This window comes from Elephas maximus, chromosome X (genome assembly GCF_024166365.1).
Source record: "Elephas maximus indicus isolate mEleMax1 chromosome X, mEleMax1 primary haplotype, whole genome shotgun sequence".
Lineage (NCBI taxonomy): Eukaryota > Metazoa > Chordata > Mammalia > Proboscidea > Elephantidae > Elephas > Elephas maximus.
Genome location: NC_064846.1, coordinates 111,275,350 through 111,291,504, shown reverse-complemented (window position 1 = coordinate 111,291,504; position 16,155 = coordinate 111,275,350). Strand labels below are relative to the sequence as shown.

The 16,155-nt window shown below is 46.5% G+C and overlaps 1 protein-coding gene across 3 annotated transcripts in view; it reads left to right on the top strand.

Annotated features, from left to right (window-relative positions):
- Positions 1-512: 512 nt before the first annotated feature.
- NBDY (negative regulator of P-body association) overlaps positions 513-16,155 on the top strand; it is a 253,177-nt gene continuing 237,534 nt past the window's right edge. For all 3 annotated transcript variants that reach the window (XM_049872647.1, XM_049872646.1, XM_049872645.1), the window contains exon 1: positions 513-844. In XM_049872647.1, the coding sequence (XP_049728604.1) occupies positions 609-815 (207 nt within the window). In that variant the 5' untranslated portion in view covers positions 513-608 and the 3' untranslated portion in view covers positions 816-844. The remainder of the gene's footprint in view (positions 845-16,155) is intronic.

Genomic DNA, 16,155 nt, shown 5'->3' with positions numbered 1-16,155 from the left:
TCTGTGACATTTGGTGAATTTGTTTTCCACATTTCATTTTCATTGTCAGTGCTGCTGTGTTGTTATTCTGCACTCTAGTCAACTGAACTGTTTGTATATTGCTTTTTAAATGGTCCTAGTTAGTTTTCACGGTTCTGTGATGTGCATCTGCAGCCGGACTGTAAACCCCTTGGCTTTTCAATAATTTCTTTGGTTCTTCCACCCTCACCTCCACCTTCACCCCTCCCCCTCACACATATTCACAAGCTATGCAGAAGTTACCACTTAGGAGTAAATCTGAATTTCTTCCAATCCTAAAGTTGTATCGGTTGTATAAAATTCTCCATAGATTTCGCTACACTTGGGGGGAGGGAGAGACAATTGAGAAACATTATATCAAATATACACATAATTTTTAAAAACTCTTGTAGAAACTTTAAAATGGGGTGGGGTGCGGCACAGGGGCGGGGGCGGAGAGGGGATATATACTTCTCAAGATACACGAAATACGGTAAGAGCGAAATCGGGAAGAAGCCAGCTGTGTCTGCAGGGGACCCGCCGCCATCTCAAGTCTTTCGGCCTCATCAGGGCCCACCAGAGAGAGCTGACGCTCAGGTCTTATAATCCTTATGGGGGACCAGCCTTGTGCCTCCGGGAGATCCACGCTCCCACCTCGAAACACGCGGGAAACCAAGCCTCCAAAAAAGGGCTGCCTCCTAGCTCCGCGGTGGGATTATCCTGAAGGAACCCCCAACGGAGGTAATACCCCTCTACCCTCCGCACCATCTTCGACATCACCCGGCTTGAAGTCGCACCCTCCTCCTTCGGAGAAGTAGTAGGATATATTCCTCCTACCTCAAACCAGGTCAGATTCTTTCTTTCTTGTCTAGGACATCCAGGCTCTCTGAAACTTAATTATGCATTTTCCCAGATCATCATCCCGTTTTCCTGTTCTCTCCACTATTTAAAAATTGGAGAAAGAGCATGCAGGCACTAAACAGCTTTCACAAAATATGCTTGGATGAAATGATGGATATTTAATGATATTAAGAAATTATTTTTAGCATTTTAAATGTGGTAATTATACTATAGTTATAGGTTTTAAGAAATAGACTATTTCGTAGAAATACATTCTAAAGTATTTAGAAATTAAATGATCTTTTTATTTGCTTCAATGTGATACAGTAGGGCTGGGACGGGGTATAAACAAAATGGTCATGAGTTTCAAATTGTTAAAGCTGGTAATTCATACATAATGTTTTCTCTACTTTTGCGTATGTTTGAAAATTTTCCATTAAAAAAAATACCTGTTCAAGATCAATAACAATGTACTGAAGGCCAAATGCCTGTGCCCACACTGCTAAGGGAGAGAATTGTCAGGTGAGCCTCCAATCATACACAAGTCTTTTTCTGTGTAAGGCCGGGAGAGTGTAATAAGTAAAAAAAAAAAAAAAAAGGTACAATATGGTGCGCCAGACCCAAGTGCCATAATGTTTGCTTGTTCAAGGTATTCAGGAAGCATGGAAGATGGACCAAGTCACTGCCTGGTAGTAATCTTGAACCATCAAAGAGGAAGGGGGATCTTTGGGTGGGACTTAGAGGGTGAGTGACATCTGCCATGTGGAGGGGGTGGGGAGGGAAGGCCTTCCAGGCCTGGGATTTCTAGAACAAAGGCCCAGGCAGGTCTGTTTTGCGAACAGCTTTTTTTTAGGAGGTGAAGATAGAGTGCTGTGGGGCCTTGAATGTCATACTAAGAAGTATGCAGATTATTCCATAAGGAGTAGCAAACACTGAAGATTTCCAAGCAAGTGATATTCGTATTTTAGGAGTTCAGTTTTTTTTTTTTTTTTAATAATACTTTATTGTGTTTTCAGTGAAGGTTTACACAACAGTTTAGGTTCCCATTCAACAATTTCTACACAAGTTGTTCACTGACATTGTTTACATTCTTCACAATGCATGAACATTCTCATTTAGAAGTTCAGTTTTTACTCTCAGAGGAGCAATCTTCTCTTTATTTGAGCTTTATAGAATACAAAAAAAAAAAAAAAAATTTGACCCATGTCTCACAGATCCTTGCAATCCAAAGGAGAGAGGGCATCTCTTGCTTCATATAGTAAATCTTTATGGAACCTTACAAAAGGCTAGGCATTGTGCTGGGAGATTTAGGGGATAAAAACCTCTTGCCGAGGAGTAGATTCCAACTCATAGCGACCCTGTAAGAGAGAGTAGGACTGCCCCATAGGGTTTCCAAGGAGCACGTGGTGGATTCGAACTGCCGACCTTTTGGTTAGCAGCCCTAGTTCTTAACCGCTATGCCACTATGGTTTTCAGGCATTGTACTGGGAGATTTAGGGGATAGGTAACCAAATCATGGTGCCTGTAAGTAACCAAAACCAGTTGCTTTCGAGTCAATTCTGATTCATGGTGATCTCATGTCTCAGAGTACATAGTAGGAGTGAAACAGATACTTGAATAAATAGGGTAACAGTGGTAACCAAGGAGATTGTGGACTTGAGGCTTAGGGGTGATGCTTACAAAAGGAATGAGCTCTATTTCACTTGAAAGCACCTATATAGGGTTTGACTTGCATCTCCTGTCATTCCATACACCCTTCCTCCCTTCATCTTTACTTCTGTCCAAAGGGGTAGAGAGCGAGAGAGAAAGAGTGTGTGTGTGTGTGTGTATAGCAATGCTCAGATAAAAGAAAAGGGAGGTTGTGTAGGGCAAGAAGAGCAGGAGCTACGTAATTTGCTCCAGTGTTTCAAATCATTGAAAATTGTAATAATTACCAGTATTTGCTAAACACCTGTTATGTGTCAGAAACTGTTCTAGAGGGCTTTACAGGTATTAATTTATTCAATCATTACAACAACTCTACTAGGTAGGTTTGTATTAGCCAAGGGAAGAAACGAGGAAATTAAGGCCAAGGGAAGTTGTGTAACTGGCTGAGCTGGGCTTTGAATCCAGACAATCTAGTTCTAGAGTCTATACTCTTGACTGCTGTACTGCACACTCCCTCTAATGCTATGCATACAACTGTTTTACAGGAATATGTCCTATAGGGTCGCTACGAGTCGGTATCGACTCGACGGCACTGAGTTTACTGGGATCATCGAAATGGGGGCAGTGTGGAGTCTAAGGACTCGAGGGGGCGAGAGGATAGAGATGGACAGTAATAGAAGAAATGATTTCACCTCATTTTACTATTTTTCAGTCTTTGAGGGACTGCAGTATGATTTCATTTCCTTAGTGCATTCGTGAAATAGTTCACCCAGTGAAGACAATGAGGAGTACTGACGATGCCACCTTGCTTTTACTGATATCCTGCACCTGGAAGTTGTGATTCTTAAGGCAATCTCTTTACGAAAAAATTATTAAAAGAAGGAGGGAGAATAAGAGTTGAACAGTGATGACCCATTAAAAAATAATTAGCAAAAAAAAGAGCTAGCACCAAATGATAAAATTTAAACCATTTTCTACATTATAAGAAACCTTATTTACTGTATTATGTATATGTATGTTATCTATTATACAATATATAATTATATATAGCATATTATGTATAATATATAATCTGCAAGATGTTTTGTTAAATTCACTCCTATGAAGTGTATCTTTTAATTACATTTTCTAATTGTTGCTCATATATGGGAACATGACTGATAATTTTGAATGCTGATTTTATATTCACCAGCCTTCTGAACTCTATTTGTTCTAATAATTTACAGATTCTCTTGGAATATCTGTTTATTAATTTTCCCCATGAATAATGGCAGATTCTTCCTTTTTTGAATACATATAGCTGGGTTTTGTTTGTTTGTTGTCTTATTTTACTGTGGTAGCTAGGATCTCCAGCACAAAGAAATAGTATCAGTGGTACAGGATTTTCTTGTCTTGCTCCTGAATTTACAAGAGAATTCTACAAGTTTCATCATTTTTAGTAGATATTCTTTTCCAAGTTAAGAAAGTTTCTTTCTAGTCCTAGTTTGCTGAGAGTTTTTATTGTGAATGGGTACGGAGTCTTTTCCCAAATGCTTTGTATTTACTGCCATCATTATATGCTTTTTTTCTCCATTAATATGCCAAGGTGACAGTGTGGTAAGTTACAATAATCAACTTTCTAATGTATTCCAGGGATAAGCCTTACTCATTCCTGGTGATTATATGCGCGTATGCACGCAGACGCACACGCACACACCGTATGTTACACATATTTCCTGCTTTTGGTTTCATCAAGCCCCACCATTGAATATTGTTTTTTTTATTTTAGTAATTTTTGCTTTTATCTTTATTTTTCCTTCTTTTTCTTTGCTCTTTTTCAGACTTACTGAGTTGAACCTTTAGCTAATTAATTTTTTATCTTCTTTTCTAAAATAAGAGTTTAGAACTCTAAATTTTCCTCTCTGTACCACTTCAGAAGTTTTTGTGTGTAGTATTTATTGTCATTCAATTCTTATTATTTCCTAATTTTCTTCTTTGACTCATCTGTTATTTGCTTGCTTGTTTTAATTTCCAAACATCTGGTCCTCTTAAAAAATCATATTGTAACATTACTATTACAATTAGAGTTAAATTACTTCTTATTTCTGACTTTAAAATGTTTAATATTTGTCTAGCTTCTTGAGACAAAAAATAAAATTATACACCAGCTGTTCATCCCAATAAATTTTGGCAATATATAATTTTTTCTTTCATTAAATACATAGGAAAAGTGTGATTTAAATATACAATGATGTAATTAATGTTGATTTTTTATACTTGTGTTTTTTAACTTTGTGTTTTTAATTCTACACTTAAAGAAAAATTATGAGAATATTACAAAGACTTCCCATATACCCTTTACCCAGATTCATCAACTAACACTTTGCCACATTTGCACTTTATTATTCACTTTGTCTCTGTCTCCGAACTATTTGAGAGTAATTTGCAGACATTATGCCCCTTTATTCCTAAACACTTCAGTGTGTATTTCCTCAGAATGATGACATTCTTTTCCATAATCTCAGTATCTGTGTCACAATCAACAAATTTGACATTTATCCAATGTTATTATCTTGGCCATATTACAATTGCATCAATTGTCCTAGTAATATATTTTATAGCTATGTGCTTTTCCTGGTAAAGATCCAATCCAAGAATACATAGTTTATTTAGTTGTTATGTCTCTTAGTCTTCTTTAATCTGGAATAGGAAGAAATGCCTGGTGATCTACTTCTAAAACTCAGCCAATGAAACCCTAGGTATCACAATGAGTCCAGTCTACAACCAATCATGAGGATGGTGCAGGACCAGATAACATTTCATTCCTTTGTGTGTGGGGTCTCCATGAGTCAGGGGCTGACTTGACAACAGCCAGCAGCAACAACAATCTGGAATAGTCCCTTTCTTTGTCTTTCATGACATTGACAATTTTAAAAAGTAAGTAAATAAAAGGCAGTTATTTTGTAGACTGTCCCTCAAATTTAAGTTTGTCTGCTACTTCCCATGATTATGCATTTTGGCAGGAATACCACAAAAGGTACAGTGTGTCTTTCTCAGGGCATCATATCAGGGGCACACAATGCAGGTCTTACCCCTTAGAGGTAATGTTAACTTTGATTACTTGGTTAAGATGGTGTTTGCTAGACTAATCCACTGTAAAATTACCGTTTTCCTCTTTGTAGTTAATAATTTTGTGAGGGATACTTTCAGACTGTGTGAATATCCTGCTCTTCATCAAACTATGTTCTAGTAGTTTTAGTATCCAATGATGATTCTTGACTGAATCAGTTATTACTATCATCACTGCAAAATGTCAATTTTCAGACTCCGTTTCTGCATTTATTAGTTTGTATTCTACTTTAAGGAAGAGCTTTTATTCTCTATTTGTTTACTTGTTTATATTAGTATGGACACAGATTTTTACTTTATTTCACAAATATCCTGTTGCCATCATTATTTATTTTAACACTCAAGTTGTTGCAGATTTAGCCAGTGGCAGTCCATTATAGCTGGCTCCTCTGTCCTTTTGACACATCCTGATTAGTCTTTGAAACTCTGATACTTCCTCCTTTCAGACTCATGTTGTACTTTTCCTGTCCTATTGACCATTTCTCTATGGAGCCCTGTTATCTTTGAGTGGGGAATGGTATGTAGAAACCAAGATATGGGCATATGGATTTTTTTCTTAGGTTAGCATTTTATTATTGTTTTCCATTTAATTGCCCTGAGGTCAGAGAACATGGCCTATATGATACAAAGTATTTAGTATTTGTTGAGAGTTGTTTTTTTTCTTAATTTTTATTGTTCTTTAAGTGAAAGTTTACAAGTCAGTCTCTTGTACAAAAATTTAGATACACCTTGCTATATACTCCTAGCTGCTCTCCCCCTAATGAGACAGCACACTCCTTCCCTCCACTCTATTTTTGTGTCCATTCGGCCAGCTTCTGACCCCTCTGCCCTCTCATCTCCTCTCCAGACAGGAGCTGCCCACATAGTCTCATGTGTCTACTTGATCCAAGAAGCTCGCTCCTCACCACTATCATTTTCTATCCCATAGTCCAGTCCAATCCCTGTCTGAAGAGTTGGCTTTGGGAATGGTTCTTGTCTTGCGCTAACAGAAGGCCTGGGGACCATGACCTTTGTGGTCCTTCTAGTCGGTTGAGACTTGTTTTATACCCTAGATAACATGATCAATTTTAATAAGTGTTTCATTTGTGGCTCTAATTGTTGCATACAGGGTTCTATATATGTCCATTAAACTTGTCAATTGTATTATTTAAAACTTCTGTATTGCTCCACTTTTTTTTTTCATTTATTTGTTTGTTAGACCTGTCAACTACTGAGGAGCCCTGGTGGCATAGTGGTTAAGAGCTATGGCTGCTACTCAAAAGGTTGGCAGTTCAAATCCACCAGCTGCTCCTTGGAAACCCTATGGGATGTAATACTCTGTCCTACAGGGTTGCAAACTATATATAGCTGGCAGTCTCTGTCTTTTAATTGGCAAACCTCAGTCCATTGTATGTCTTTGCTACTCAGCTGTTTATCAAAACATAGTAACCATGTTTGTCATGCATACTTCAATGTCTGTTTTTTATAGTATGGCTATAGAAATAGAGAGGCACAGATCAGAAGCAGCAGCTAAAAGAATTGAAAATAGTTGTCTCTCAGGAGTTGGATTCTGCAGTGATGGTGGTGGTAGCGGTGGGGTGGAGTGCAAAGCTAGAGACTGCTGTTTTTTGTTACAAGCCAAGTAGAGTATCTGATGTTTTAAAATACGTGTATTTTTATTAAAAATCAATGTAAAATAATTTTTAAATCTCCAGAGAGATCATCTACCTCTTAGAAAAAACAAACTCTAGGAGTTTCAGGATCTGCTGCTGTCACATGAAATTTTAATTCCTCTTGGGCCCCGTGCATTATGCATTGTAAGGATATTACCACTGTGTGTTGTAAGGATCTGATCACAAACTGAGGACCAGAAATTATTCAATGACCACACAAAGGCAGATCAGTACATCTGCATCTTCCGACTATAGCGCTTACAAGATGTCTATTGCTTTTTTACAAAAGGCATTCAGCATTTTTGTCTCCGCTTTCTCCACTCCCATACTTAAATGAGTAATGTCCCAAACTCAAGGTCACCAAAATACAGAACTACTTACAACCTTGAATGATGGTGTAAGAATATTATAAATATTCAGTTATTCAAGACCTTCTGACATTCTGCGTTTTAAGAAGATACATCTGTGTGGTTTTATTTACTTATTTACGTGTTTATTTATTCACCAAGCGGTGAACTGCAGAGGGGACGGGGTGACAAATTGAGACACAAATTTTCTACATTGCTACACCAAGCCCTTGTAGATGCTTGTAAATTGGTTCAAGTAACTTTCTATTTCTTTATAATTCCATTTTGTCCCAAATAGTACTACTTCCCATTTATTTCCAACATTATATAAGTGGCAGAATGACATTAAAAGGCCATGGCTGATGCTCAGAATGTTGTGAATAACCCAGACATGATTATAGACTTGGACTCAGTATAACAGTTATCCTCATTCATTTGTCTATTTATCAAATATTTGCTGAGTACTACTTTGTGACAGGTACTTTATTATTTACCTACCTGACCTAGGGACTCAGATCTAGACCCTGTCCTCATGGATCTCATAGTGTATTGCATGTTAATAAATATTTATAATACGCAGTAGGTAAAGTAAACTGTCCAGTTCACTGTAGCAGGTTATTAACTAGACACTGAGAAGGAACTCAGGTAGTTCCCAAACGGAACAGAAAAGCTGTCCAAACATCCATCCCTTGACACAGGTATAATTAGCACCATTTTCCCTGTGTAGATTACCCAGTTGCACAGTGTTCAGCATTATAGGAGTTCTCATGTCTTTTTTGCCATCATGTTCTCCTGACTCAGAGAATTTACTGATCCTGGCTGGTTGTCTGTCTCCCTCTCTCTCTTTCAGAAGAGTTTTTTTCAGCTTGAGCTTGGACACTTTTTTCCCTTTCATATAAAGGACCTTCCCATAATACATTAGATTGATCAGTTTTAGGAGGCAAATATTACATGACCTAGATACTTTGCTGATAATTTTATTTCCTGACATGTTATCATATCACCTATGCCCCTTGACTCTCTTGGGAAGTGGGCCAGATTTTCTTCCATGGGTTCTATATTAGTTTTATATTGCTGCCATAACAAATTTACCACAAGCCTAGAGGCTTAAAACAGTCAGAAGTCTGCTATGGGTTTCACCAGACTAAAATCAAGGTGTCGTCCGGGCTGTGTTCCTTTCTGGAGGCTCTAGGGGAGAATCATGTCCTGCTCATTCAGGTTGTTGGCAGAATTCAGTTCCTTGCAAGCTGTAGGTCCTATATCACTGCTTCCTTGTTGGCTCTCACCTTGAGGGTTGTTCCCAGCTTCTAGATGTCACCCATATTTCTTGGCTCATAGCCCTCTTCCTCCATCTTCAAAGCCAGCAGTGGTAGGTGCAGTCTCTCGCTTCAAATATCTCCCTTTTCTTTCTGTCTGCCTCAACTGGGGAAAAGTCCTCTGCTTTTAAGAATTCGTTCACGGTAACACCTACATCTACATTTGATAGAATAATTGAGAACTACATCATAGTCAGTTTGACATGTCAAAGGAACTTGACAAATGGAATGAGGGCCAAGTAAAAGGAATAATGCAGGATGATTCTCAAGTTTCTGGCTTGAGTATTAAGAGACACAACAAACTGAAATCCTCCCACAAGTAAAGTACCCACTAGCACTGGGGCCACTGCCTTGTCCATGAGGGGTTTTAGACTTTAACAATGATTTGGAATCACAGCCTGGAATTTCTCTATTTCTATTCCTTTTACTTTTGAGAGCAGGAGCCAAGGAAAATATGGGAAGGAATGAGGAAGCAGAAAGGCAAGATGCCCAAATGGGGTTACCTAAGGCGTCTTCAGCAAAATCACTGCCCATTTCCTCTTCTGTGTCATCTGTTACGGTAGTTTATTTTGATGGTAGTTTTGGTTTCTTATTTTTCACAATGGAAAAGCTAACGAACAGGACATGGGGGCACGGAAAGAGTTCTGGGTGACATTTATGGAGACATAGAGCCATCAAGAAGAATCCCTTACTACCTACCAAATGGAATCCATCAGGGAGAAGTACCAGTGTAAGCCCAGGAGTGCTACGAGACTAGGAGTGTGCCAGTATGGCGGTCCTGATGGTACTCCTGGAGAAGGAACTCCTGGTTGCCCCTTTGCCGTGTTCTCATCCCTACGCCTGGCACCCGGCCTCCACACCTGAGGAGCTGACCCAGAATCAGAAGCCGACCCTGAAGGCTGCCACGCCAACTGGCTTCGGGGACCCTGTGGCTTCTGCTTCGCCACCGGGTCCCACGGGCAGGCACCCTTCCCCTCTGGGCCTCTGCCCAGACCCGCCTTTGGGACAGCCCTGGCTCAGGCAGAGTCCTGTGTGCGCCAGGCGGATCCTCTGTGGCCCCGTGCCTTCCTGATGGAAAGCCCCTGCTGCCTGGGTTTTTCAGGCACAGTATCCCCTTGATGGGAGTGTGGCTCCAGACATGCCAATCACCCCTTGCCCTGCCCCCACCCTCCATTAGCTGCTTGGGCCAAAAACAAGTAGTTAAAAAACCGCCACACTGCTCCCATCTCAGGTGAACAAACTGGGCTCCGCACCACGGAGGCCACGTTGGGGGACACCTGCATGGGCGGCTGTGTTTTCTTTTCCCTTCCTCCTCGCTCCGTGATTCTTTGCCGGCTGCCAGTTTTCGGTGAGCAAGGACAGCCCACACAGAATCCTGCCAGTTTCTTTGGAAACCCTGACTGTCCTCCTGGACTAGAAAGTGGCCCGGGGCCAGGCTCCACTGCTTGGTCAACTGGGAGTCAGCTCCCTCCTTCTGGCTGGCTGGCTGGCTGGCTGGGTAGAGTACTGGGGGCAGGAGGGAGAGGAGGGAGAGACAGGCTTCAGAGAGCATGTGGTCCCAGGCAGTCAGGTCCAACAGGGGACCGGAAACTGTTGGCCTATCCTGTGGACAAGGGGCAACCCGGGAGTCACAACGCCCTGCAGGCCTCCACCTACCTTCCTCAAAGGAAGCCAGGTGCCCCTTGGTTCCCTGTGCTGGCCTTCTGGGAAAGGGTTTCCCACGTGGGCCTCCCGGAGGGCCACTCGGCCTCTCAGCCGGAGTGCGTGTACCTACTCCGGCAGACCTTTATCCACTGGATGGGGTCGGTCGGGGTTGTTCTGCCCCCCAGCAGAGGTAGCCAGTCTGCAATTCCACGCCAGGGCCACGTCCTTAGGTCATCCTCAATCTTTCAAGGACCCTCTTGCGTTCGTACCCTGGGGAGGCGGCAGTGGAGTGTGGGCCCTGTGTGGAGGTCAAGTTCCCTCAGCTTCTCAACCTACCTTTGCTGCCTGGGGAATATTTGGCAGGCGCGGAGGGGCACGGGATTTTCGAGGGCAGGTTATGGACCAAACCTAGGGATAAGGGCGTGTACCTAGAGAAGATTCGCATGCAAAACTGTGATAACCTCAGATCCCGTTGGAGGGAATTAAAAAAAAAAAAAAAAAAAAAATCCTACCGATTGCACTCCGTACCTCGGGACGAATGCTTTCTGCGATTCCCAAAACCTTTCCCTTCCCGTCTTCTTCACTCTTGAAAAGTAATCCCGGGCGCTTAGACTGGGCTCCGAAGGCACATCCTCCCTCCATGCTGGAGAACTGTAAGACCGCGGCTAATCCCAGCAATTAGCACTCCCAGGAATCCAAAGGGCTCTCAGAACTGGCTCTCGGAACGGAATTTTGCACACTTTTGTTCCACACCGACATATTCCAGGTGCTATAGGAACCCCCAGGTCTCCCGAGGAGAAAACAAAGACGCATGGACTGAGACTCAGAGAGAAGAGCCCTCGGCTGCGCAAGAAAAACCAAGGTCCCTGATGAACACAGCCTCTCCTGTGGAGCTTCTCCCCCTTGGAAGAACTAACGGCAAATCCAACTCTTGCTTGGAGAGGATACAGGAAGGGAGAAATGCACGGATTGGGCCTGCAGGGGCTGGCATCCCAACTCGGCTTCCGAGGTCGCCGTGTTTGGCAGTGGGGTCCGACACTCCACACCTTCAACTACATTCGCCCTTGCTTACATGTGTACTCACCCACAGAGGTACACACTTCTATTTTCGTCAGCCTGTCTGTGCGGGCACCGTACGTCCGTGCCCGGCTCAGGGGGCCCAGGGCTCGCCCTTCCCTGCTCCTTTGTCTTCCCTGTGGGCCCCCTGGGTCAGTCTTCCCTCTTCCCAGCTGGGGACTACAGCATAGCGCGGAAAGCAAACGGGCAGTTCTCCGGGCATCATTCAAACCCTTGCCTAAGTGGCTCATTCTTTGTCCGGGCCGATGGACCCTCCTTCCGCTGGGAGGTTAAAGGACGCCTCTGGTGGTTTCCAGCTGTCCTCTCGGGCCACCGTACTTTTCAGGCGGCCTGGACGCTCTTTCTTTACTTCAGGCCTTTCCTTCTTGGGTGGGTGTCTCTGGTGGTGGAGGCGGGGTTTGCTCAGCGGTCTAAGACCGAGGATGATCTTCATTCACCCTTGCTCCTTGAATATGGACAGCGCCTGTGCTGACCGCAGGAGTATCCAGCCTCCTGCCTATGACAAGCTCCCCCTCCCCCCCCACCCCCGTTCATTGCCGTCCATTGTGGCTCCAACCCCCCGGGGGGCCCGGGACTCCGGTCCCTCAGCTGCCTCCTCCTGGCATCTCCGGGTCAGGCCCCGACCCTTTGTCTTCCTCCCTTGCCGGGCTCTTTGGCCCTTTGGAGTTGGCTGATGACATACTCAGGGAGTGGTTCGGCCTCTGCTCTCACCCTCGGCATGCCCTGCAAGCTGGCTGCCGGGTCAAAACCCTTGACCCCACTCTGCCAGGGAGCCCCGCTGGCAGGGGGCCGCTCGGTGGCATGTTCTTCCAGCCGGAGGTGAGCAGTGTCTCCGAGTCACGCCCTGCGCGTGGTACGGCCCATTCATGCACCACCCCAGGCCTGATCCATGAAAACACTGGGGGTTTCCCGATGATGACCGTATTCTAGTGCCGTCTTCCCATTTCACTTTCTTTTCTTAGCTGGAAGAGGGTTGGTTCTAACCAGGGCCCTTCCCTCCTCTACTCTGACTTCTTGGAGGTGAAGCTGTAGGACAAAGGCAGCAAGGGGGCTTGCTTCCTTCCCTTAATTCGCCGGGGTCGGAACTTCACGGGTTGGTTCTCTCTCTTCTCCTTCCCCGGCGACCAAGGCCGTATGTTTCAATGTCGTTTCCACCTGAAGTCACCCCCTTCGGAATATCCCTGGGCATGGTCTTCCTCGCTGTTCTTCTCCCTACGGAACCTCTCTTTGTCCAGACGTGAGCCAGACGGAACCTCGTCAAACTGTCCCCCGAGTCCTTCGCCTCCAAGGCCCACCCCGGAAGAGAAAAGTGGAGATTCAGTGTCCACCCTCATTCTCCATTACATTCCCAGCCGACGGGGTGGCCAACAAGCTCGACCACGCAGGCGCCCCTGGCACATCCGTGCTCGCCCGAGCACAGTCGCTCACACACGCTCACACAGCACGCACACACAGGGCGCACACAGCACTCTCTCTCTCTCTCTCTCTCTCTCTCTCACACACACACGCACACACGCACACACACAGAGGAAAGCGCCACAGGGGACCCAGGACTTGACACATTTGCTTACAGAAATACAACCATTCCGTGCTCCCTGAATCAGGTCTTTGTGTTGCTGCGGAGCGGGCAGACGATAGTGAACTCCGCGTGATCATCAAAGCTGGCATCTCTGTTCGTAGGTAGGCCCAAGCAGCAGCTGTGTGCCTCGAGTATCCTGGGCAATGCAGTTACGGATGGACCCCTAGGCCATTTGTTTTAAGAGATGCCTTGTGGCCTTCCCCGTGTCCTTGTGTGAAAGCAAGCCCAGCCTGGACACCTCCAGCCTTGTGGGGTGGCTGGGTGCCCCTTGTGGGTAGGCTCCTGGAGCTAGGCCTCTGGCGGCACGGTGGGCTGACCATTTCTGGCTGCTTTCTTGGCCCTGCTCCCTCCCCTCTGCCCCGTTTCCCACCAGCCAGGCTCAAGGCCTGGGGAGGAGGCTGAGGTCCTCCCACAAGGGAACTGCAGGCCAGCACTGGGCCACTGCCTTGTCCCTGAGGGGTCCTAGGCTTTAAACAGTGATTAGGAGTCAGGGCGTGGGTTTCCATTCCTTTCACTTTGAAGAGCAGCAGCCAAGGAAAGTCTGGGAAGCAAGGAGGAAGCAGAGAGGCAAGGTGTCCGAATGGGGTTACCTGAGGGGGGTATTCAGCGTGATCAGTGGCCATCTCCTCTTTAGGGTCATCGGTTTGGGCAATTTATTTTGATGGTAGGTTTGGTTTCTTTTCTTTCTTTCTTTTTTTTTTTTTTTTCACGACGGAAGGGCGGAGGGACACGGCATGGGGGCAGGGAAAGTGTTCTGGGTGACATTTACGGCGCCATACTGCCATCAAGCGGAATCCGGCACTACCGAAGGGCGCCCTTCAGGGTGAGATGCCGGGGGGGAAAGGCGGGGATGCCAGGAGATTGCGGGTGCGGGGCTGTGGCGGTCCTGCCGTTGTTCCTGGAGGAGGAACTCCTGGCTGCCCCTCTGCCGTGTTCTCATCTCTGGGCCCGGCACCCCGGCTCCACAGCTGAGGAGCTGACCGGGAACCAGAAGCCGACCGTGATGGCTGCCGTGCCAGCTGGCCTGGGGCTGACGCGCGTAAAAGGGCCTAGCCTCCAGGGCCGCCGCTGCGCTCCTTTATGGCCAGCGAGGACAGAGGAATCCTGACCCCCGGGTAGCCCACCCTGGTACTCCTGGACGAGGGAGCCCAGAGAAAAAAGCCCCAGGAAGACCCTGCAGACAGCGTAGTCTTGCTCCTGCCAGACCCGCCCCAAAATGGCTGACAGCGAAGCCCCGCCCCCTGGGCCGATGAGGCGGCCAGCTCTGTCCCGGCTTGGGGGACCCTGTGGTTTCTGCTTCGCCACCGGGTCCCACGGGCAGGCACCCTTCCCCTCTGGGCCTCTGCCCAGACCCGCCTTTGGGACAGCCCTGGCTCAGGCAGAGTCCTGTGTGCGCCAGGCGGATCCTCTGTGGCCCCGTGCCTTCCTGATGGAAAGCCCCTGCTGCCTGGGTTTTTCAGGCACAGTATCCCCTTGATGGGAGTGTGGCTCCAGACATGCCAATCACCCCTTGCCCTGCCCCCACCCTCCATTAGCTGCTTGGGCCAAAAACAAGTAGTTAAAAAACCGCCACACTGCTCCCATCTCAGGTGAACAAACTGGGCTCCGCACCCCGGAGGCCACGTTGGGGGACACCTGCATGGGCGGCTGTGTTTTCTTTTCCCTTCCTCCTCGCTCCGTGATTCTTTGCCGGCTGCCAGTTTTCGGTGAGCAAGGACAGCCCACACAGAATCCTGCCAGTTTCTTTGGAAACCCTGACTGTCCTCCTGGACTAGAAAGTGGCCCGGGGCCAGGCTCCACTGCTTGGTCAACTGGGAGTCAGCTCCCTCCTTCTGGCTGGCTGGCTGGCTGGCTGGGTAGAGTACTGGGGGCAGGAGGGAGAGACAGGCTTCAGAGAGCATGTGGTCCCAGGCAGTCAGGTCCAACAGGGGACCGGAAACTGTTGGCCTATCCTGTGGACAAGGGGCAACCCGGGAGTCACAACGCCCTGCAGGCCTCCACCTACCTTCCTCAAAGGAAGCCAGGTGCCCCTTGGTTCCCTGTGCTGGCCTTCTGGGAAAGGGTTTCCCACGTGGGCCTCCCGGAGGGCCACTCGGCCTCTCAGCCGGAGTGCGTGTACCTACTCCGGCAGACCTTTATCCACTGGATGGGGTCGGTCGGGGTTGTTCTGCCCCCCAGCAGAGGTAGCCAGTCTGCAATTCCACGCCAGGGCCACGTCCTTAGGTCATCCTCAATCTTTCAAGGACCCTCTTGCGTTCGTACCCTGGGGAGGCGGCAGTGGAGTGTGGGCCCTGTGTGGAGGTCAAGTTCCCTCAGCTTCTCAACCTACCTTTGCTGCCTGGGGAATATTTGGCAGGCGCGGAGGGGCACGGGATTTTCGAGGGCAGGTTATGGACCAAACCTAGGGATAAGGGCGTGTACCTAGAGAAGATTCGCATGCAAAACTGTGATAACCTCAGATCCCGTTGGAGGGAATTAAAAAAAAAAAAAAAATCCTACCGATTGCACTCCGTACCTCGGGACGAATGCTTTCTGCGATTCCCAAAACCTTTCCCTTCCCGTCTTCTTCACTCTTGAAAAGTAATCCCGGGCGCTTAGACTGGGCTCCGAAGGCACATCCTCCCTCCATGCTGGAGAACTGTAAGACCGCGGCTAATCCCAGCAATTAGCACTCCCAGGAATCCAAAGGGCTCTCAGAACTGGCTCTCGGAACGGAATTTTGCACACTTTTGTTCCACACCGACATATTCCAGGTGCTATAGGAACCCCCAGGTCTCCCGAGGAGAAAACAAAGACGCATGGACTGAGACTCAGAGAGAAGAGCCCTCGGCTGCGCAAGAAAAACCAAGGTCCCTGATGAACACAGCCTCTCCTGTGGAGCTTCTCCCCCTTGGAAGAACTAACGGCAAATCCAACTCTTGCTTGGAGAGGATACAGGAAGGGAGAAA